Below are 23,391 nucleotides of genomic sequence, written 5' to 3' on the forward strand. Positions count from 1 at the left end.
ATGAAACTAACGAAAAGGGAGGGGGAGAAGGGAGGGGGGAGATGCGAGCAGAAGTGACCAGAAGGGCTGGGCGAGAAGGAAGGGGGGAATGCGAGGAGCCTGAATGCAAGTGACGAAAAAAGAGGAGGAGGGAGATGCGAGCAGAGCATCAAAGGGCTGGGTGAGAAGGGAGGGGGGGGAATGCAAGGAGCAGCTGTGCACGTGCACGCCATCACGCACGCAAGCTCTAGGCCAGCAAAACCATGTGGGTAGCACTTTTGAAAACCCACTTACTAAATGTCTCAAAGAGACAGCTTGCGCTGTCTCAGTGAGACCTAAAAAGGACTAGGTGTGTGAAAGCAAGGATCAAAGAGAGCTAATACGCGAAAATATATTGCAGACAATTACAGAGAAACCTTTGCATTTTCAAGGTAATTGGTCCAGAGCATTATTTCCAGAGGGGGAATAGAAGTAACCTTAAAATAAAAGTAGGTGTGAGAGGGGAATGCATTCATGCTTTTTTTCAAAGCATAACATTTGGACAACTTGTATTTAAGGAATATATATTCTGTTCGCATAGAATTTGCACTGTTCTGTTCGATATACCAAAATGCCTATAGTGTCTTACCCACAGCGCGTTCAACATTTCCTTCAAACCATCACTTGTTTATTTCTGCATGCCACTCCAGTCATTCTCTGTTCTTTCCCCTCTTTCCACAATTGCCTTGTTCTTTCTATTCCTGGCAATCTCACACTCTGCTCTTTCTCTTTCTTAGTTTTTTTTCTTCTATTTTTGCCTCGCTTACAATCTCCCTTTTCTTCACTAACCCCATCCTGTTTGCGATGCGATGTTATTACAATCATTCGAGGCGCAGCGATCGTGAGGGGCCACTTCACCCTCGTCAGCGGCTGTGTTATTTTTACAGCAGAATCAGTGGTTGGGGACCCAGTTTCTTTGCTTGCAGCATTGCCCATCAAGGCCTGCTTTAGGGCAGTGTGACTGGTGGGCCGAATGCTTGTGAAGGAGTCGCTGACCTGGGGAGGGGGGGTGCTGTCTTTAGCAATAACTTATGATTAGAGAGATGAAGGGCACTTTTACCCAGTGGAAGTGAGACAATCTGAGGAGGCGTTCCTGGGGTATGGGGGTGTCAAAAATGATTGTCGCACTGGGAGCCACCAGTGCTAAAGCTGGCCCTGTTGCCCATGGATATGCCACTGTCAACCCTGCTATCTCTTTCCCCGTTTCTCAAGTCAGGTGCTTAATTTGAGCCTATTGTTGCAGGTTGGACCCACCTGCACTCATTAGTGGGGACCAGCACTAGTTTTTATCAACAAACTTTGATCCAGAGCCAAATGGAGGAAAATATAAAAGGTGCGAAGAAGGAGAAAGGGAAAGATGGAAAAACAGCAACAAAGGGAGAGAGCAGAGATGAAAAAGAACCTGCTAGAGTGAGATATAGGACATGGTGTGTCTGGTGGTGGATTAAAGTGGCATGAGGTCGAATCAAGACTATGCAGCCTTGGGATTTGGCACTCCAACCTTCGATACCACCTGTGTGGACTTCTGAACACAACTTTGGACCACAGTCCTTATTGTTTCACAAATTAAGCACTACTCTAGTCTCTAACTCTCTAACACATACACAATCCCTCTTCTGCCCTCTCTCCATCCCTTACACACTCCCTCTTGTTCCAGTTTGTACTCTGTCTCTTTCTTTTACACAGACACATTTCTCTTGATTGGTCTTTTTCTTTCAGTCTCTTTCTCTCTCACTTCTGTCTTTCTCTATATGTCTACCCCTCACTCTTTATTTTTCACACCTTTTGTCTCATTTTGTGTGTGCAATGGTAGGTCATTCCACATTTTAGGAGTGATGAAGGGCGACGCCTGTCCTCCTGTTCTGGTACTGTGGATGTGTGGGATGGGTGCGAGTATGAGTCCTGCGGAGTCAGGGTGTCTAGTTAGGTGGTCGAAGGCAATGCACCTGTTTAGGTAGGTGCAGCCTGAGTTGTGTTGCCCCTTGAATGTATGTATGAAGAGTATGAATTGAGTGTGTTTGTGTATCCGGAAACAGTGGAGCTCCCTGAGGTGTGGTGTTATGTGATTTCTGTGTGGAAGGTTGGGGATGAGTCTGGCTGCCGAGTTTAAGGTTTAAGTTTTCTAGTAATGTGCTTGGTGATCCCGGCATAGAGGGTGTTCCCGTAGTCCAACCTGCTGATGACTAGGGCATGAATAACACTTTTTCTAGTGTTGCTTGGGAGCCATTTGAAGATCTTCCTGAGCATCTACAGGGTGTGGAAGCAGGATGCAGAGATGGTGTTGACTTTTTGCTGTCATGTCCAGCTTACTGTCAATGATTATTCCAAGGCTCCTGGCATGCGTTCTGGGTGTGGGTTGAAGTTCAACTGGCCACCAGTTAGGGTCTGAATGTGAACCGTTCTTGCTGAAAATCACTACTTCCTTCTTGTTGGTGTTGGGCTTGAGGCATTTGGCTTTTATCTAGTTACAAACTTCGGTCATGTAGGCAGTGAACTTGTTTCTTGTGTTGGGGGTTGTATGATAGAGGCACACAAGGCTCAACCCAGCGTGCCTCTACCATGCAGCCCAAACAACGAATGTGACTTAGCCACGCAATCCTTTACCACACATGCCTTTGCCACGCAATTTTGGGGTAAAGGCATGAATCGTAAGGGTGTATGCATGGCTAAGTTTCCCACTACTTCGACCCCCCGCCCTAAGCCCTAAATTACAAACCCCCTACCTGCCCCCACCCTAAGCCCTAAATTACAAACCTCCTACCTGCCCCCAAGCCCTGAGCCCTAAATTGCACACCTCCTACATGCCCCATTCTAAAACCTAAATTACAAATCCCCTACCTGCCCCCGCCCTAAGACCTAAATTACAAACCGCCCAGTGCCCTGAGCCTTAAAAAGGCCCCATTCCTTAAATACTCCCTCAAACCCAGCCCTTAAACCTACCCAAACCCCTTCCCCTGCCCTTAGCCCTCAGGTGTTTGGTGACTCCTGGCTTTATCCGTTTCTTTGCTGGGCATGGTAGGAGAGAGATGGATCTGTAGTTGAAAAGCGTGGCTGAACCAGCAGAGAGTTTCTGGAGCAGGGGCTGTTCTGCCTCCTGACAACATGCACAGTTTATGTAAAGGTGGTGAGCATACAACCTGTGTTGTGACTTGAGTTGTTGCTATGCGTCCTTTCCTTAGTTACACCTTTCCTACTGCTCAGCCAGGATGAGTGCTGGAGTGCTTGGTGATGTAATGGAATGCCTGGGTGTCTGGTGAGGTGTAGAGTGTCAGTTGGAGTGTGTAGGCTGAGCAGCAAGGAGGTTACTCCTGGTGGGGCTATCTGATATTTACTCATCAATTACTTGTAACAAATTCTTAATAAATCTTGTCCATGCAACCTACTCTACGGCTACCTGGACTTCATTACGGTTATGACAAGTACCCTTAATAACTCCTTAATACCCCAGACCACCACTCATCTCTGAATCCTAAAAAACCCTTAACCACCCCTAAATACTATGCTTCCTTGAACTCTTAAAACTACTGCTTCTTCCCTTAAACTACCAGACTCTCAACCCTAGCCACCAACTTGCTACCTTTAGAACCCAAACAGTACAAATAAAAAATACTTTTGAAAACATACACATATATTAAATCAAATATTTTGTACATAATATTAATTAATCATTCATATTAATTAATACTCCCTTTTCCATTAACTTATGTTATTTATTAAATAACTAGAATTAATTTTAGTAATATATTTAATAAAACGTGTAAACATGAAATAAGTTACTTCAATAATTATTTGTTGATAAGTACATTTAAACGTATGCATTTAAAAAACACTTTTAATCACCTTCCCATATTATTAAATATGGGTATATGTTTATACAAATAAACATATGTATACATTGATAACGCTAAAAGAGATTACATTCAACGCATGAAAAATAACTTGCCTTTGGAGTAAAGACTTGTGAAGTAAACTACTGACAATCTACTTGTGATGTAAAGGCTCATGATGTACGTACCTACGATGCAACAACTTACAATGTAAAGACTGCGAAGTGCTGGAGCACATCTCCTAGAGAGCCTGCAACACTTCATGCAGAAGCCTGTCTGACCAAGCAAAAGTAGTTGAAATATACAAGCCCTGCAGCAACTTAACAACCTCCATTTTCCGGAACTCTTGCCCCACAAAGTATGCTGCACCATCTACCAAATCAAGCAGACCAACAAACTGCATTACTTAGCCAGCAACCAGCACATATCTGGTGGCAAAGCTCATGTATAGTCCATTGCAAAACTTGGAAAGACAAACAAAGAAAGGCCTATTCCTCATACGATCTATTAATATGAGATGATGTATCCCTAGACACAAAACTCCCTCTATCCATCTGTGCTTCAGAGAATGTTGAGACTGTCATGTTTTGCCAACTTCCATGGAGTAATTCACCCATACACCTACTTCCCACAATCACGTACACTCAATCCTCTTGACATTACTTTGCACAGTTTAACACTCTACCTCTCAGTTATGCAACATCCTTAAATGTCCTCTCTAATCCCACACGTGGAACATATTTCTTTTACCATTTGCATCACGCGGATGTCTTCAATTCGAGCTATGATTTGTACAAGTATCAACTGTAGAATAAAAAGTATTAAAAACAAATTGCTAAATTGGTACAAATGTTGCAAAGATCAAGGTAAGGAATACTGAGTTCAGACCGAGAGCAAAGTCTCTGCGGACATTGCTATTGAGCACCGTAAGAGTACATTCTAATGGATTCCTCTTAAAACCATCTTCTTCAGCTAATTGCTTCACTGTTCCATGCCATGGTCTTCGGTGTGTCAGATATGAACCAGATCAAATTCAAATTAGTATGTGGAGGAGATCAATTTGGACCAGGGAATTGCATCTGCTCTTGAGTGAGATGTGTTGAGTCATTATGTCATATTCCCAGCTCTAGTGATTTGTTCTTTTCCCACCATGTAAGCTATCTTAACACTTTGTTTTAATGAAGTCATCAACCTTGGTTATTGTTAATTATTAATGAGGAACAATGAACCATTAGGGATAGATCAATGTCGTTCTGGTACTTAGCACTGTACAAATATTGAAATCAATTTTCAATTGAATAAAATCAATATATCTTTTTCTCTCTTTTGGTGGTTACAGCTCCCCCAAGAGAGCTGACAGGGGAAGAAAAACAACAAGTGCTGCATTCAGAAGAGTTCCTGATGTACTTTGACCGGACCATTCGGGTCATAGAGCGAGCTTTGGCAGAAGAATCCAATATATTCTTTGACTACAGTGGATTGGATGTGCAAGAGAGAGAAGGGTTTGCATTTTTATCTTTGACTGGCTGAACTATTTACACTTTTGAGCAGTGAATTCCTGTGAGCAGGTCCTTATTTTACTTAACAATGGACTATCCAAACCTCACAAGAATACTTTCGTTAGATATTCGTAAGAATTACCTGTGCAATGTTATGAGCTAAAGAAAGTGTCCGGCGTGAAGCATAAGTTCTCACCTCATCTGATATTCTATAAAGATTGTATGTTTTAAAGGGACGTATAAGTAAACTAAATAATGGGTATACGCCAATGTCAGCATGTTTAAGGGAGAAGCATATGCACTTTAGCACTGGTTAGCAGCGGTAAGGTGCTTGGAGTCCTAATGCCAACAAAAAGATACAGCAAAAAGTGGAGGGAAGGAGGCAAGAAGTGTGGGGAAAGACCACCCTAAGGATGACAGGTCTAACATCCCTCAAAATCGTATATGCTAAGGCACCTGATGGCTGTTGTGTTATCTTTATATGTATGATACAATATTTATTGAGATTTGTTTCTAGATTAAGAAACTGCCCGAAACATATGACTGCTCAGTTTTAACTTCATCCAGAAAAGGAATATTTATTTACTGCCTGCTTAACATTGAAAAGTTAAATAATTCAGCTGAATAGTAAAACACTCCTATGTTCTTTCTCAAGCTAAGAGTGGTCTCTAGGCTAGGAGAATGACCAACTCTAGTTTGAATGGAAAGACTTTAGTTTTGCTACTAATGGCCGTAGCATGAGCATAATTTAACTTCTTTCTGCAGAATTTTTGAAGGGGGTAAAATAGTTTTTTCTCCACTGGGAGATAAACTATGCAGTAAGCATCACCGCTCCTAAACTCTTTTTACCAGCACCCAATTTATGGGAGGGTGTTCTGATCTGATACCATTGCTAGGAGAGTTCCGGGGCTGTGAAAGTTTCTTAGCATTAGAATGCATTTGAGAAAAAAAAACTTTTAAAATAGCTCTGTGTGGGCTATGTAACTTGTCGTAAATTACAATAAATTCAATATAAAAATAATACTGCATAAATATGCAAACGCTTCACAAACCTTTTCACTTAGTCTCGAGTGAGAATACATATTTTTCTATGTCTGTTTACAAATGTAGAAGCTGAATTCAGTCCTAAAAAAACACAAGCCTAGCATGTGACATCTTCCTCAGGCAGCCTCTGCACCAGCTTCAGTTCAGCAGAGCTTCTATCCCATAGCTCAACACAACTAGGAGCAAATGCTCCGCTAGTCCAAAAATGTTGCTCATTCTTCAGGAATTATCATCTGCCACGGACACGCTCACAAGACATACATGTATGAACACACAAACATCCAGAGGTAGCATTCAAACAACATATTTTTAACTTGTTTTCTGATGGCCAACAGCAATGCCCCCTGCCCCGGCAGTTCCATCCCCCTCCCCCCCCAGGTTTTGCTGAACTTCCGATTCTGGTTCTTGCCCTAGATTGCAAATGCTGACACATTAGTAGTGTGGTGTTAAACGGAGAGAATTAATGTTTTGTCCTCTCATTCTGACGATCTGGAGATTGACGGCAGAGGCAATGCCGCACTGCACAGACCCTTTGGATTGACAGAGTAGAAAGAGTCAAGGCTATACAAAATACATTCAAAGGTGTTGCACAATTGCAATCTGATCAAAAGAGAAGATAGTACAATACTTGACATTGTTGCCGTCTTGAATGATATACACAAACTAGTGCCACTTTGGTTATTTCACAGCACCTTGAGTCAATGACTTGGGGGTAATTGAAATGGTGCTGCAGATCTTCATCAGAGACCCATAGACCAGGGACGGAGTCTCCATAAGGACTTTGGGGCTGCGTCCCCCTGATGTTCCTTCACATTCCCGTACAAATATTAAATAGATTTATTTATTTAGAGATAAGATCGTACCTCTAAACAAATCGATGTATTTAAGTCTGGGCTGTGTGTCTCGGGCTGCCTTTCCTGCCTCGCTCTGAAGCTGGGGACAGAAACCAGGCAGTAAATCAACTTTCTGAATTGTGATGCAGGACTTACTGTTCTAAGCCCTTCACAATGAATAATTGCCATTGTATTCTGTAGGCCAGTGACGCTTTTAGTGTCATATTTTTGGGCGTTTAAGTCTTCATCCCTGCGTGAGAGCAGCCGTCCCTCATTCACAGGCATAGATCCCACCTTATCCCATTTCTCACATGTAGGACTGAATACAAGCACATGTGATCTGGTGCCGTATTCTAGGTAATGGTAAGTGTTAGAATGCTAATCTTCTGTTATGAGTCCCCACACTACCCTAATCTCCTCCACTGTGACATCCCAGGCCATGGCTGGATGTCGCTGACACCATTAAAAGTGGAGCTGCTGCATTTGTTCCCCTGCTAAATGGATCCAAAAGACAAGCAGGCCAGGCTTCTTGTTCCTTTGGGAAGTTGATGCAAATATCCAGTCAAGAGCAAAGCGAGAGATATCTTCTTATGGTAGACAGTTATCTGCTGTATGACATTAAAACTTGTCCTGAGTACCGAGTCCTGCAGAGAAGTACACGCTGCGCACCTTAACGTCTCTCCAGTCCAGCTGAGCTATGTTGCCTCATTTGATATAAATGCATTACAATTCTAATGCGGTCTGCCAGCAGAGTGTCTTTAAATCAGCTGCATGCTTCACTGCAAGTACTACATCCCTGCAGGTGAATGGACATGCTGCTTAGTGTCTAGACCGAGAGCATGCAATGCAGACTTTAACTATAACATGGTATTAATGGCACAGTTTTATGTTCCCAAGGTTTGATGAAATAATACTCTGAAAAGAAAAGTGTTGTGTGTATTTTTTTTATTTGATTTACAAGATAAAGGTGGACATTAGCGATCATAGTAGTCCAAACCATGGCCCTCCAGCCTGCATTACCGCAGTCTTGCATGCCAGTGACATGCCCTTAACAACATTAATGCCAAAAACGTGGATTGATTTACGAACAATGAGTGTTAAAAACTTCACTGACAATGCATGTCAGCAATTTAGTTCATCTCTTTTTTTCAAGTTTTATTTAATCTTGTCTCTATGAAGAGTTCCCTAGTTAATCATGTTGTGTTTGTTTCTGTATTTTCTTTCGTGCATACTTTGGATTGTGCAGGTGTTTGAGGGGCTTTGATTGAGAGCTCTGACATTGACACTGAAGCCAAATCAAAGTGCCTGTCAGTGGGTTGGCCTCTCTGCAGATCACACTGAACAATGGTCATCATGTATTCCAGTTGTAATTTCAATTTTGTGGAAATTTGTGTGCACGGTGTGCAAAGATGGCAAAATATTTACATTGGAAAAGTAATAAATTGCTTAAATGTGAGTGAGTGCAGTGTATGTTTGGAAGTGGTGAAGTGAGGGAGATGCAAGGAAGTGCATTTGGGGATGAGTGAAAAGAGGGTGCTAAAGAGGAAAGAGAGGTAGTTCAAGATGTGCAGAAGGATGAGATGTGCAGAGAAAAAGGACATATATATCGATCATAAAGCGCACATAACAGAAGGCCACAACTCCTTCCACAGGCTTCAATACTATTGAAATATCAGAATTTAAACATTTTGATGGTTAATTATTTACAACAAATCTTTGTTGTTACTTATTTATGTTAAACAGCTTACAACCATTGACAAAGCTAATCGTACTGACAGGTTTTCGGTGTAGGTCAGTTGTTGTGTTATATATCTGGATGCAATTACATCTCAGAGAAAAAATAAAATACCGGTCGGGTAGCACACTTTGGGAATCACAGATATATCTTTTACGTGCTCCCTTTTATAGTGTCAACACATCTTTCATCCCACTTAAAGACCTGTCTTCACATATTTCTATATGAATGATTGCTATCAGCAGCTGTGGGTCCTTCCCGAAACCTGGTTGGAGCATTTTCTTTCAAAGTTGATACTGCATGCAGTTCAAGACACTGGGCAAGCAAACACTTTAAAAGTTGAAGTTGTTGCGTTGTACAATTTGCACAGTATAGTAACTGCTGAACATATTAATGCAGTAAGATATAGGGCAGTTTTTTATGTGTTTAATATGTCAAAACTATACGTTTCCACTGCTTTATAAGCCTTGCTTCTTCACTAGATTAATTTGCTTTCAAATGCACCATTTGTCAATCTTTTTTTTAAAACATTTTGCTGGAGGAGGATCCAGTCAGGACCCCACGTTTGTCATTAAGCACGCCCGCGTCGCTCACTACATAAGTCATACAAAACTTTTACATCCACCACTTTCAAATGTCACCAGCCGCCACTGCCATAGGCAAGACAAATCTTTACTCCCACTCAACCAGAGGGGAAGGAGCACTACAGCTACCAGTCACTAATTTTGAAAACAATTAAGTGTATTGATACCTGAGGACAAACCTGCCCGACCTCTCGCCAACAATGAAGAATTAGATCGTGAGGTTCCTCGTGAAAGTTCAAGAGATGCCAGTCACATTCTGGACTTTTCCTTGAAGATGATCTTTGTCCTGAAGATGATCTTTGCCAGGAGAGATTTCTAAAAATAAGTGGTTGTATCCATAAAATATATTCAGGTGAATGTCAATCAAAAGTGAAATTATCTAGACATCTGTGTGGTCAATCTTAAAATCTTAATTTTGTTTATGTAGCATCCATTGCCTTTGTAGAAAGGCATCCAAACTTAAATCATAACTAAAAGCCTGATTTACAGTTTGGTAGACAGGTTACGCTGTCACAAATGGGACTATTATCCCTACCGTCTTATTCAGTCTATTTGATCCAATACCACCTGTAATAAGGCAGACAGGATATCCTTAATGTTTGTGGTGGGTTACCTTATCTGCCAAACTCCATACTAGGCTCTGATTCCTACTGGAATTCCATGCTTCCAATTTTAGGTAAGAGAAATGGAAGAGCTCTAATGCACCAGAAAGCCTGAAGTGAAACTCAGTGACCCTCCACTCTCTATGAATAAAGTCTTTTGTACCCAACATGTCTTAATAAATTCTCTCTGTCTCCAAAAAGGTGGTCTTCAGTAAGGTTATCAATCATAGGAAGGTGATTGTTAGACCAGGCCCTTTCTGCAGGTTTATCCCCAAACATTTTGACTCCTATTTTTGTGACCCTGTTTTTGTTGGCGATAGGATTCTGGACACTTTACCACTGCTGATCAGTGCTAAAGTGCATATGCTCTCTGTGTAAATTGTGATTCTGATTGGTTACCCATGATTGGCATTTTTGATTTACTGGTAAGTCCCTAGTAAAGTTCACTGAGTGTGCCAGGGCCTGTAAATCAAATGCTACTAGTGAGCATGCAGCGCTGGTTGTGCCACCCACATGATTAGCCCTGTAAATGTGTCTCAGACCTGCTACTGTTGTGTCTGCGTGTGCAGTTTTTAACTGCCATTTTGCCCTGACAAGTGCCCCCACTTGCCAGGCCCTACCCTTGCCTTTTCTTCCATGTAAGGCACCCCTCGGGTAGGCCCAAGGTATCCCCATTGGCAGGGTACAGTGTATGTGAAAGGTAGGATATTTGTTGGTGTCTTTTACATGTCCTGATAGTTAAATACTGTGGGCTTCATTATTCACTGTTGAAAGGTTGTCTGTCCCATAGGTTAACATGGGATTTGCCTTGTAACATCTTACAAGTATACATTTCCATTGTGACAAGATAAAGACATGGAGTTTAGGCTCTCTGAGCTCAGACTGTATTAACACACCTTTTAGTAAAGGTATTTTTTTTTTATTCTGTATTTGAAAATGCCACTTTTAGAAAGTGCATGTAAAGTAGCAAGTGCACACCTTCCCTTCGTGTAAAGTTTAATTTTCGCCTATATTGCCAAATGAATGCGTGCTAACAGCTTGCTGTGACCGTCCCCACACAGCATATCAATGATACTGCCAAAGAAGGCGACTGTTCCGCCCCCAGCTGCTGCACTGCTTGGGTGAGGAACCTCTCCTCAGGAAATGAACCAAATTTTGACCAAAGTACTCTATAGTAATGAATAGAAATCCATATATTCCATGCTCATATAGTCACTCAAGAGACAGCGATGTTGAACTAGAATGTTTTATTTCGCATTTTCAAATGTCTAATGCTGCCATTCAAGCTTAAACATAGACATGTGCTTTCAACATTTCTTCGAGCCGGCACTTGTAAAACAACCCAATGCATTTCGAATTGTTTAAATTCTTCGTCAGGGGTACTGAAACAAATCAAAAAGAACTGCATAAACAACGATGCTGTGCATTTTAAACCTGTAAGTAATAATGAAAGTTGTGCCCAGATTTTTTCATAAACCCCCTCCACCTGTCGCCCCTCGTGAATATTACTGCAAGTGCAATAAACTAAAACAAAAGTGACACAGGAAAACGTTCTCCCACCCTTTAACCTAACATCCATAGAAAGATGTTAATTTACCTCATTACACCGCAACCAGCAGTTTAAAGTGTGCATATCATCTTACGTGTTCAGGGACTCGTTGACTTCCCACCTGTGAAGACCCTATTTAACCCCTTCGGTGCTCATGACGGAACGGTTCCGTCATGAGCCACGGTTGAGCTGTGCTCATGACGGAACCGTTCCGTCATGACCACGCCCGTGCAAGATTCCGTCAGCACAGCGGCGGAATTTGCGCAGCATGGAAGGGGTTAAAGCCTGCTCACACGCACGTTTTCCCTGTAACTCCCTAATTAAAACAAACCCTGTGACCTGCCATGTCCTCTGCTCGCTAGTAAAAAAGACTGGTGCCTCACTTTCCCATAATGCACTAACCGTGTAAACAAACAGTAAACCCGACTGAATTAAAACAAATGCAACTAAATTGCTTGGGAACAATAAAACAAATCAGAATAAACAATAACAAGCATTGGCATGGCCAATAGGTCTCGCCTTTAGGACCTTATAAGTTTAGCCATGCAGCAGACTTCTTTAATTGTTACAATTACAGGCCACATGTAGCCACAAGATCGCAGAAAAGGCACGCATGTATGAACGATGCCAAGAAGCGGAATGAGTGCAACAAGCGCAGATGCTGCCCACTGATCTAATATCACGTGTGAAGCTGCACGCTACCCAAGGCTGTCCACAGCAAGTGTAGCTGTTTTGTCTGTTTAACAAAACGATTTTCAAATTTAGTGTAATATCTTTAACTGGCTTCCAGTCACGAGATTCTCAGGGGGTTACTCATCAATTAAAATGCTTTAATAATCATCCTTTTTTAAATACATTTTGAAGTTTAATAGAGCACGAACACGACCGAAGGTATCAGAGCGCTTTACATGAGCACTAGTTGCATTATAGACTGACATATTCATTTTGTTAGGCACGGGGAGATTAAGTGATTTGCCCAGAATCACAAGATGTTGAACTTTCTGCCGAGGCTCAAACCCGCTTCCCCAGTTTCCAGGTCAACCGCTCGAGCCAATAGAGCACATTCTCTTTTGTCGTGACATCCAGACCTCGAATCGCACAAAGCCAGTGTCATATGTAATCGTAATTTAAAGGCATAGGTGGTTTGAGTCCAACACCAACGAAATCCCGCAACTGACTCTCTGCACACCATCAACCACGACCCCCCTGCTAGCCTGGGCCAACGTGAGCATCGATGACACCGTCAAGACCATGAGCACAATCCACTCCGGTCCCCGTCAGACTAATTCCCGCACCACATCTTCAACAGAGCCAGCAGCTCCATCGCACCCCATCTGCGCAACGTCCTCAATCTCTTCCTCGAGACGGCGACCTTCCCAGAGAGCTAGAAACATGCCAAGATCAACGCCCTACTCAAAAAACCCAAGGTGGACCCAAGAGACCTGCTTCCGTTCCCGGCGAAGGTCATCAAGAATCGTCAACACACAGCTAACCCGATACCTCGAAGAAAACAGAATCGTGGACCCTTCCCAGTAAGGGTTCCCCAGCAAGCACATCACTGAGACTACCCTCATCGCAACCACCGACGACATCAGGACCCTGCTGGACAACGGTGAGACCGCGGCCCTAATCCTCCTGGACCTCTCCGCCGCCTTCGACACCGTCTGCCACCGCACACTATGCGCACGCCTCCACGCCGTAGGGATCCGAGACAAGGCTCTGGAATGGACCATCTTTTTCCTCTCCGGCAGAAGCCAGAGCGTCCGCCTCACCCATTCCGATCCGAAGCCTCTGAGATCATCTGCGGCGTACCCCAGGGGTCTTCCCTCAGCCCGACACTGTTCAACATCTACATGGCCCGCTCGGCCACTTCGCCCGACAGCACCACCTCAGCATAATCTCCTATGTCGACGACACTCAACTGATCCTCTGCCTCACCAAGGACCCCATCACCGCCAAATCCAACCTCCACAAAGGAATGAAGGCCGTCGCTGACTGGATGAAGATCAGCCGACTGAAGTTGAACACGGACAAGATGGAGGTCCTCATCCTCGGCTCCTACCCTTCAGCCTGGGATGACTCCTGGCGGCCGACGGCACTGGGGGCAGCCCAGACACCCACCGACCACTCACGCAACCTGGGAATCATCCTCGACTCAACGCTCTCCATGACCAAGCAAGTCAACGCTGTCTCCTCCTGCTTCAACACCCTTCGCATGCTCCGCAAGATCTACAGGTGGATCCCGACAGACACAAGAAGAACAGTCACCCAAGCCCTCGTCATTAGCAGACTTGACTACGGAAACACCCTCTACGTGGGAGCCCCGACCAAGCTCATCAAACGACTGCAACGCATCCAAAACGCATCTGCACGACTGATCCTAGACGTACCTCGCCACAGCCACATCACCCCCCACCTGAGAAACCTGCACTGGCTCCCCGTCAACCAGAGGATATCCTTCAAGCTCCTCATCCACGCACACAAGGCACTCCACAAGACTGGCCCAGCCTACCTCAACAGATGACTTTCCTTCTACATTCCAAACCGCCAACTCCGCTCCGCCGACCTCTCATTCGCCACCGTCCCTCGCATCCGAAGAACAACCACCAACGGGAGATTTGTCTCCCACCTCGCCGCCAAGACCTGGAACACCCTCCCTCTGAGCCTAAAACAGACCCAAGACCTGCTGACCTTCAGGAGGCTACTCAAGACCTGGCTGTTTGACCAGTAGCAGCCCCCCCCCCCCCGCCAGAGCCTTGAGACCCTCGTGGGTATGTAGTGCGCTCTACAAATGATTGATCGATTGAAGGTATTAAACAACTTTGGATTTGCAGTTACACAGGCGCCCATTTACCTATGCGTGTAATTACCCAGCTATAGGTATAATGGGGCAGGTCCTGAAAGGTTTGGAAACACACGCAAAACTTGTGGGTAGTCATAAACTTCTCAACGACCTATTCCCACCCTGGAAACGTTTGGAAACAAACTTCTGTTTAAAGCAGGAATCAGTCTTTTTATTTTCCAGTGTAGGAATGAGCACGGAACACTTTAAAAATGAGTGATACTTGCAAGAAAACAGGTGTAGAGGAGAAATATACTACCACTTCGCAAATGCAAAGGTATTTTTGTATGCAAAGGTTTACTCGATATACACGTGTTCATGCAAAAAGTATTTTCCTTATTTAGAAGTCGGAATTCATAAAAGATTTACCAGAAATATAATCGGAAATATTTGTGAATTCCTAAAATGGCACCCATCCGAGGGAGGTTAATGGTAGGTGCAGATTTCCAAAGATTTTTGTGATTTGGGGCCCCGCGTGTAAGAAGAGCTCTTGGCGGGCAAAAATCGTCAGCAACCACTTCTGGATTGTTTCCAGCTCACAGTCCCACCACTCATACTCCAGAAAAGTACGCCTTTTGCTGTGTACCCTGTGTACCCCTACTAGCAATAGCTATAGAGAGAGGATGCGGCGTAACGTCAAGAGCTGCCGACTGGTACCCAAGATCCTGTGATTCTACGCCCCCGTGTCTACAAAAAAAGGATGTCTTGTGTAATAAACAGGGTGCTCATGTAAGGCGCTCCAATACTTTCGGTTTAGTTTGCGCTCTTTAAAAATTCAAAAAAATAAAACAAACAGAAAATAAACCTTACAACATATATAGAAATCATGTTGCCGTGAATGGAACCTTTCTCTGCGCCCCCTATGCCCAATTCTACCTTTTCCAGGTGCAGTTAAGGTGAATAAATCATTGCATGCGTTTGTGAATGTTCACATAACTGCAAAATTGTGGGTATTCATCACTTCTGCCTGGCCACTCCAGTCTTACGGCATTCCTGGGGGAGCATACATTGCCTGCCCCACGGCCTGTACATATGACTGGACAATCCAGCCAACAGATACATTACCCCTGTAAAGATCTGAAGATCAGGGGCCTGCATTGCTGGCGCACTTGACAGCTTGTGTTTGACTAAGTATTACGAGGCTCAAATGTTTGCGCCTCTGGCTCTGAAAGATTAGAGCAACAAACCCATTGTGAGCCGGGCTCTCCCACGTTGAGTTTTCATCGCCAGAACAATGACCGATTTCCCTGCACGAGGGTGGAGGTGTTTTTCATGCAATGGTTTTAACTCTTTGCTTAAACACTGGCACACGTGCACACGACCAGGGCTGTCCAATCGCAAGGCCTATGCAAACACAGGGCTATCGTGACGCGCGCGTGTGTACCATGTAGTTATATGGCCATGCAAGAGGCTTCGCTCCATACTGATAACATCTCGGAGTTTACTCTGTCTTTAAGAGAGGGCCCAAGGCCTACAATAATCTCTAGTTCCACCTTGGTGGGTCTTGGGTGCCAACCAGGCTGGGGTACATACGGGCCCCGCAGGGGGCATCACCAGGAAGACGTTCTCCTGCGTTTGTAAATGTGGGAAAAAGTGCCACCACCTTTGCCACGGAAACAGTGCTCGGCCGGCCCCCCTGGGGCTTGTGGGTGCCGCCGAGCTCTTTGCCTGGGCCGGTTTTCGGCCGATTTTGTTACAGGGCCGATTTTGCAGCTATGCTGCAAAAACGGCCCTGTAACAAAAACGGCCACTAGGGGCCCAAAACCGGCCACAACCCATGCGGCGCACCGGGGAATTGCCCGGTGCCCGCTACGGCCAGTCCGGCCCTGCACGGAAAGGCCCGTCATTGTTGGGTTAAAGCTGAGACTGGGTACGCTGCATGGTCTTTTTGCTGCTGTCCCTGGAGCACCCGAAGGACGCCAACCCCTTAGGTGCTACAAAAAGGTGTGGAATGAGTCAATGAATGAAGCACTTAGCTTCACACATTTGTTTCAAGGCCGCTTAGTTTATCTTTTTTTTAATTATACTATTATTTTGGTTGTGAATGACGTTTTTGTGTTCTACTGCTTAAAATGCGACGGCTGTTTACTTTAAATACATTGGTAAATTACTGAAGTATCCTGATAAGCTACATTGCGACAAGTAGGAGTTGAAGAGGTGGACATAAGAGAGCGAGAGAGCGTGAAGGATAACTACAGCGCTATCAGCAACTCCTTACTCCAGGTCTCTGCAGACAGCTCCCTGCTCCCTACCGTGTCTTATATAGAACAAACCCGGGAGTGGTGCGCGCGTGCATGTGCCTGCCGATGCACGTGAAAAACAGATGGCACATTGCGCGTAACCGCAAGCCTTAGGCCGTGGGCAGCTACAATTCCTGGCAAAGGTGGGACATGCACCCGCCTTTGCCCAATTGCGTGCTGCCTTCGCACGCAAAGACCTATAGAAACAAAGCAACAAAAAAAAAACACACGCACAAGCGTGTGAAAAGTACAGATTGATTACAAGAGGTCATTTTGCTCGACCTCAAAATGAAACATAAACAAACATGTAAAATCACTCGTGATAAATACATCAATCACTTTCAACAAAATAAAAATCCATTGTATATTAACAAAGCTGCTTCCTTCTTGATCGTAAATAAATGAAGTCCAAACATGATGACACTGTCAGCCATCCGCTCGAGGTGGGTTGATGTTATGCTGTTTCCAAAGTGGTACTTTCAAATAGCTCCATCGTATTCAATTATTAACTCACTATTGGGGTGCAACCTCACGTTCGGGATGTCAAAAATTTCTAAGCACATGTAAAGTAGCGAGTGCACACCTTCCCTTCGTGTAAAGTTTAATTTTCGTTTATATTTCCAAATGAATGCGTGCTAACAGCTTGCTGTGTCCGTCCCCACACAGCATATCAATGATACTGCCAAGGAAGGGGACTGTTCCGCCCCAGCTGCTGCACTGCTTGGGTGAGGAAACTCTCCTCTTGAAATGAACCAAATTTTGACCAAAGTACTCCATAGTAATCAATAGTAATCCAATAAATTTATAGATGTCGAGTAATCCATACATTCCATGCTCATATAGTCACTCCAGGGACAGCGATGTTGAGCTAGAATGTTTTATTTTGCATTTTCAGATGTCTAATGCTGCCATTCAAGCTTAAACATAGACGTGTGCTTTCAACATTCCTTCGAGCCGGCACTTGTAAAACAACCCAATACATTTTGAACTGTTTAAGTTCTTCATCAGGGGTACTGAAACAAATCAAAAAGAACTGCATAAACAACGATGCTGTGCATTTTAAACCTGTAAGTAATAATGAAAGCTGTGCCCAGATTTTTTCATATCCCCCACCTGTCTCCCCTCGTGAATATTACTGCAAGCGCAATAAACTAAAACAAAAGTGACAAAAGAAAACGTTCTCCCACCCTTTGACCGAACGTTCATAGAAAGCACACTTTTAATTTACCTCATTACACCGCAACCAATTAGGGAGTTACAGGGAAAACGTGTGTGTGAGCAGGCTTTAAATAAGGTCTTAGGAGACCTGGATCAAAGTGGTTAACGGGCTGCAAGGTTTCCGGGCTTGGGACCTTATAGGTATCTCACAATTAGGTGATGTATGGGGGATCACATGCGTTCCTTCAGAGACCTCCAAAATAGACACTCCCTGCATCAATCGCAATTCTATAGGTACCTGCAACTGCGACATGCCCTCCACTAGCACCTCACAACAGGTACACGGCTTCCTGTTCATAGCCCTCCTGAGGCTCAGATTATGTTTCGGGACCTGGGGAAGGGTGGCATCTCCTGCATTTACTGCACACTGATTAATAATACCCCAACTTCCCTAGACCGACTGCGAGCTCAGTGGGAGGATTAGGAGGGCACCCTGGAGGAAGAGGATTGGCGCGACACCCTTATGGCCTCTAGAACGGTCACCGCCTCCGCCAGGCAACGCTTGGTACAGCTCTACTACTTACATGCAGCCTACCTCACCCCAGTGTGCCTTCATCGAGCGGGATTTAGCCCGACCTCCACCTGTACTAGGTGTGGTCACGACCCAGCTGATTTCCTCCACATTGTATGGGCATGCCCCCGCTTGACGCGGTTCTCGGGGGAAATCGAGGAAGAACTCACATAGGTCTTGGGGTGGGAGGTCCCCCATAATCCAAAACACACGATCCTGGGCATCACTGACGGGTTGGATGGGTCTCGGAACGAGAAGTTGTTCTTCACTACAGCAATGGTGGTAGCCAAAAGGGACATTGGGGCCTCCTGGAAATGCCCTGAACCCCCGAGTGTTGGACGCTGGCGGACTGGGGTGGACTGGTGTGCCACGCAAGAAAAAATCATGTATGAGGCACGTGGGAGTCCCAAGAAATATCGTAGGGTCTGGGGGAAATGGTTGGGGGGTGTGGTTTAGTCTCAGAGGGATTGTCCAAATCCATGTTGTTCTGCATTTGTTAGTGTCTGTAAACTGGGTAGCGCAAACTCTTGTATGTTCTCCTGGATTTTCATGGTGTCGTGATGACTGACTGGTGTTTTTATCAACTTATTAAAATCAGTAAAAATTTGTTTATCAAAAAAACATAAGGTCTTAACGGGCGAGAAGTTGACGACTCCCTGAACACGTAGGATGATATGCACACTTTAAACTGCTGGTTGCGGTGTAATGAGGTAAATTAACATAGTGTGCTTTTTATGGACGTTAGGTTAAAGGTTGGTAGAACGTTTTCCTTTGTCACTTTTAATTTATTGCGCTTGCAGTAATATTCACGAGGGGAGACCGGTGAAGTGGGGTTATGAAAAAATCTGGGCACAACTTTCATGATTACTTACAGGTTTAAAATGCACAGCATCGTTGTTTATGCAGTTCTTTTTGATTTGTTTCAGTACCCCTGACGAAGAACTTTAACAGTTCAAAATGCATTGGGTTGTTTTACAAGTGCCGGCTCGAAGGAATGTTGAAAGCACATGTCTATGTTTAAGCTTGAATGGCAGCATTAGACATTCTAGTTCAACATTGCTGTCTCTGGAGTGACTATATGAGCATGGAATTACTCAACATCTATAAATGTATTGGATTACTATTGATTACTATGGAGTACTTTGGTCAAAATTTGGTTCATTTCAAAAGGAGAGTTTCCTCACCCAAGCAGTGCAGCAGCTGGGGGCGGAACAGTTGCCGCCTTTGGCAGTATCACTTTTAGAAAGTGGACATTGTCTTGCTTTACCATTCTATGTGCCTCTGCCTGCTGTGTATTCACCGTCTTGTTTTAGAGTGACAGGAGCTGGGGATGTGCATTCACTCTAGACAGTCACAAAGAGGGCTGAGGTGTGTCCCTTGCCTGGGTGACTCATTGCTAGGCTGAATAGACCTTGTCTGCATTTAGAGTGGGGCACAATGCTGTCTCCACCTTCTGTAGTAAAGCTGGACCAAAGAGGCCAGGACTGGTTTGGACTGGGCTCAGAGACCCTTGCGACAAGGACAACAATGGGAAAATGGGGTTTAAGTATTAGACCTTAAACCCCAGGACTTGAGATAACTTCTGGAAACAAGAGGACCCTGCCAAGAAGAAGAGTTGAAGAACTGTGTGAGGAGCGCTACCTTTTCTGTGTGAGGGTCGGTTGGCCTGCAGTTGCTGCTTCTGTCTGTGACAGAGGAAAAGGACTGACTCTTTTTATCATACAGTGGTATTCTGCTTGCAAAGAATCTTCAAGGGCTTGTGTGTGTGATGCCTCCTATTGGAAGTCTCAGGAAGACAAAAAACTTCACCGGATCCTTGCCTTTGCTAATACCAAAGTAAACCTGCCTAAAAAGAAGAGTTATGTGATGAGTTCTGCTCCTGCTGTGTGAGAGATGGGTTGGCCTGCAGTTGCTGCTCCTGCAGGAGGACTGTCCTGTCCTCACCTTTTGTTCTAAACTAAAAGCGTGTGAGTAGTGCTTTATTTTGCAACCCATCATCCTGACAACGCTGTTTAAGGGTCCCGGTGCTTGTTTGCCGCAGCGCATATGAGGGCTGCACTGACCCTCGTGCAGGGGGCTTGTTCTTCAGGTGCACCGCATGAAGCGTCAGCTGCCTTTCCCCTTGCGAGTCAGGAGGAGACTTTGTGAAGTCTCCCCGCTAACTGTGGTGGTACGTGTATGCCATCCCCCCAATTCTGAGGCATAACTGAGGCACTGTTGTTGGATTGTCTGGATGGGGTGGAACTTCTACAGATGCCCCTGATTCTCTGTGAGGATTTACCATATCCCCCATTATAGGCGTACAGGTGCTGCTGCGGCCGGGATCCTTGTGTTGCATTACTGTATAACCTTCAATAGGCGTGCAGGTGTGCTGCAACCTATATTCTTATGGGGATATTTTGTGATACATGCTTTTATGGTGAACAGCTGCTGATCCATGGGTTTTTCATACACAGATGTTACTGCTGCATTTCATGCCCTAACTTAGTGGTGCAGGTTGGGCTGATGCTTGCACTGTCAGATTTGCACAGTATTGGTAATCCATATGTTTTGGGTGCATTTCCCAACTGCTTCATATTTACGCCCTAATGTAATGGTTTGTGTCGTTTTACACTTTGCAAGGAAGGGATAAAGAGTATAATTTCAGGAGCTACATAATATGTGCGCAGTGATGATATTGTGATGACGTGTGCAACCTATAAGTTATTAACGTATTTGTGAGAATTTTGCCTGATATATGCTGTCCACTAGTTATAGTTTGTACCTTGTATCAGTCCAAACAACCCCTTATGGTGATAGGTTAAAGACAACCTTTATTGAAAGCTATCCTAGTGGTAGCTATGGAGAGCAGCCGTTAGGCTAAGTCTTGAAGGAATGTAAAGCAGATTGTTTTACCAGTCTATAATCTCTTGAATGACCAAATGAAAGGACAACCACACCAGGTATATATTTAAAATATATGTATTTAAGATAAAACACACCCCTCTTGTCTCTTTATGAGACTGGAGTTCGAAGTTCTTAAGTTACAAGTCAGTATTCAACAGTAAAAGCACAAATACAGGTTTGGGCCCTAGGGGCGTACCAAACCATATACCAATAAAGTGGTATAAGAACCACGACTGAACTAGACGCAAGGCCTAGAGCCTGTAGAAGTGCTTGGACCACAAGGAACCACCCATTGTAGTGACACAGGGGACCCACGGGGGACGCGTGCAGTGTGAGAAAACAGCCGCGAATCGCCGTTAACTTCTATGGGGAAAGTCGAGGTTGGAAATTTAGAGTTCAAGGACACTTAGGGGATGACTACGAGCAAACCCTTTTGGACTTAGAGGTGTCTAGGGCCAACACCCATGGGAGCACCGGAGTACTCGAGTTACCTCACCCAGGGAAGCCGGGTGCATAGGTGTCTTTTGGTGTCGGGTTGCTGTTTTCAAGGGAAGCTGCTCAAGAAGTGCTGCTGCCGTGAAGAGGAGAAGTGTCCCGAGAGATCCAAGCCTGGATCTAGGATGGAAGGAACCTGAAAGCAGAGAGGACAGAGTCTGGGTCACTTACCAGTGACCAGGGACACGATATTCCAATGCCCACAGATGTCAGGTGCTTCAGGTGAGTTGACGGGTGTCTTGATTCTTCAGCCACGAGGTCCAGGAGGTGTCGACGACAACCAGGAGCTGGATTCGAGCTGTCCCACAAAGTCTGTCGAGTGCTGCGGTGTCGGCGACCAGATTGGACCCAACAAGCCTTGGCAACGGCAAGTCACTTGGAAATAGAAAAAGGACATCGGTGCAGACCAGCAAGGTCTGGGGGACTCATCCAGCAAGGGTAAGTTGGGGCACATCTGGAGCAACCAGGAAAGCCCAGTCAGAAGAGGAGTTGCCTTCGTGGGGACCTACTAGCCAGCGGGCTAGCGATCGCAAAGGAGCCTCGAGCGGTCGCACTGGAAACTGGCCCACGGGTCACTCGTGGAGTGGAGGCCAGAAATCTTTGGTGCAGTAGGTGCTCAAGGCTGGGGCTATTTAGAGCCCAAAGCACAACTTTGAGGAAGACCAGGAAGATGATGGATCAGCAAAAGATCATGGTGTCCAAGGGTCACGGTTCCACGTCACCCACGATAGCCACGGGCCTCAGCTTTGCTGTGGACTCAGGGTAGCCTTGGGGAAGTCTGGAAATCCACCTCTGGGGATGCAGAGACTTCGTCGTCCGGTGGGAGCTTCAGAATTGCAGAGCGGACAGTTGCTACTTTGGTGCCTGCCAAGCAGGGGAGTCACTCGTTGACCCCAAGGGAGATTTCTTCAGTCTTCTAGTTGAAATAGAACATCGAAGGTCCAGGATGTATGTTGCAGAGTTTCGTCCAGGGTAATCTAAAGTCTCAAGGACTGGGTTTCCATACTTATACAAAGTTTGGGGTTTGGACATACTCTAGGGACCCACCTATGGAACGGTTGGCAAAGAGGGGTGGTTACACCCATTTCCTTTGTCCAGTTTCACGCCAGAGCAGGGGCAGGCAGCCCCTGCAACCGGTTTGAACTGGACTATGTACAGGGACACCAAGTGTGCCCCCAGTGCAGGACTTCAAAGCACCAGAGAGTGCTCCTGCCCAGCCCCAATACACATCTGCTTGTCTGGGGAGATGGTTACACCTCCCTGGGACAGGAAACCTATTGTCCAGGCCTCCCCTGCCAGAGTTTCGGTCAGCAGCAGGAGGCCAGACCCATGTCTGTGGCAGTGGCATCCATTTTGTGATGCCAGGGCTATAGAAAGTCTTTGCCGGGTAGACCCGTGTGAACATGTCTCTCCCTCTAGAAGGGTGGAATGCTACCCCTGCCGCCAGAACTGGCGGGGGGGGGGGGTAGTATTCCAAAGCGTTTGACACCAAAAACAACATGTTTCCG

At 45.1% G+C, this 23,391-nt stretch overlaps 1 protein-coding gene across 2 annotated transcripts in view; it reads left to right on the forward strand.

The window, feature by feature from the left end:
* DYNC1I1 (dynein cytoplasmic 1 intermediate chain 1) overlaps positions 1–23,391 on the forward strand; it is a 1,604,297-nt gene that overhangs the window by 1,072,097 nt on the left and 508,809 nt on the right. For both annotated transcript variants that reach the window (XM_085630867.1, XM_085630869.1), the window contains exon 9: positions 5,185–5,347. In XM_085630867.1, the coding sequence (XP_085486993.1) occupies positions 5,185–5,347 (163 nt within the window). The remainder of the gene's footprint in view (positions 1–5,184; positions 5,348–23,391) is intronic.

Source organism: Triturus cristatus, chromosome 10 (genome assembly GCF_964204655.1).
Source record: "Triturus cristatus chromosome 10, aTriCri1.1, whole genome shotgun sequence".
In the NCBI taxonomy this organism is placed as follows: Eukaryota; Metazoa; Chordata; class Amphibia; order Caudata; family Salamandridae; genus Triturus; species Triturus cristatus.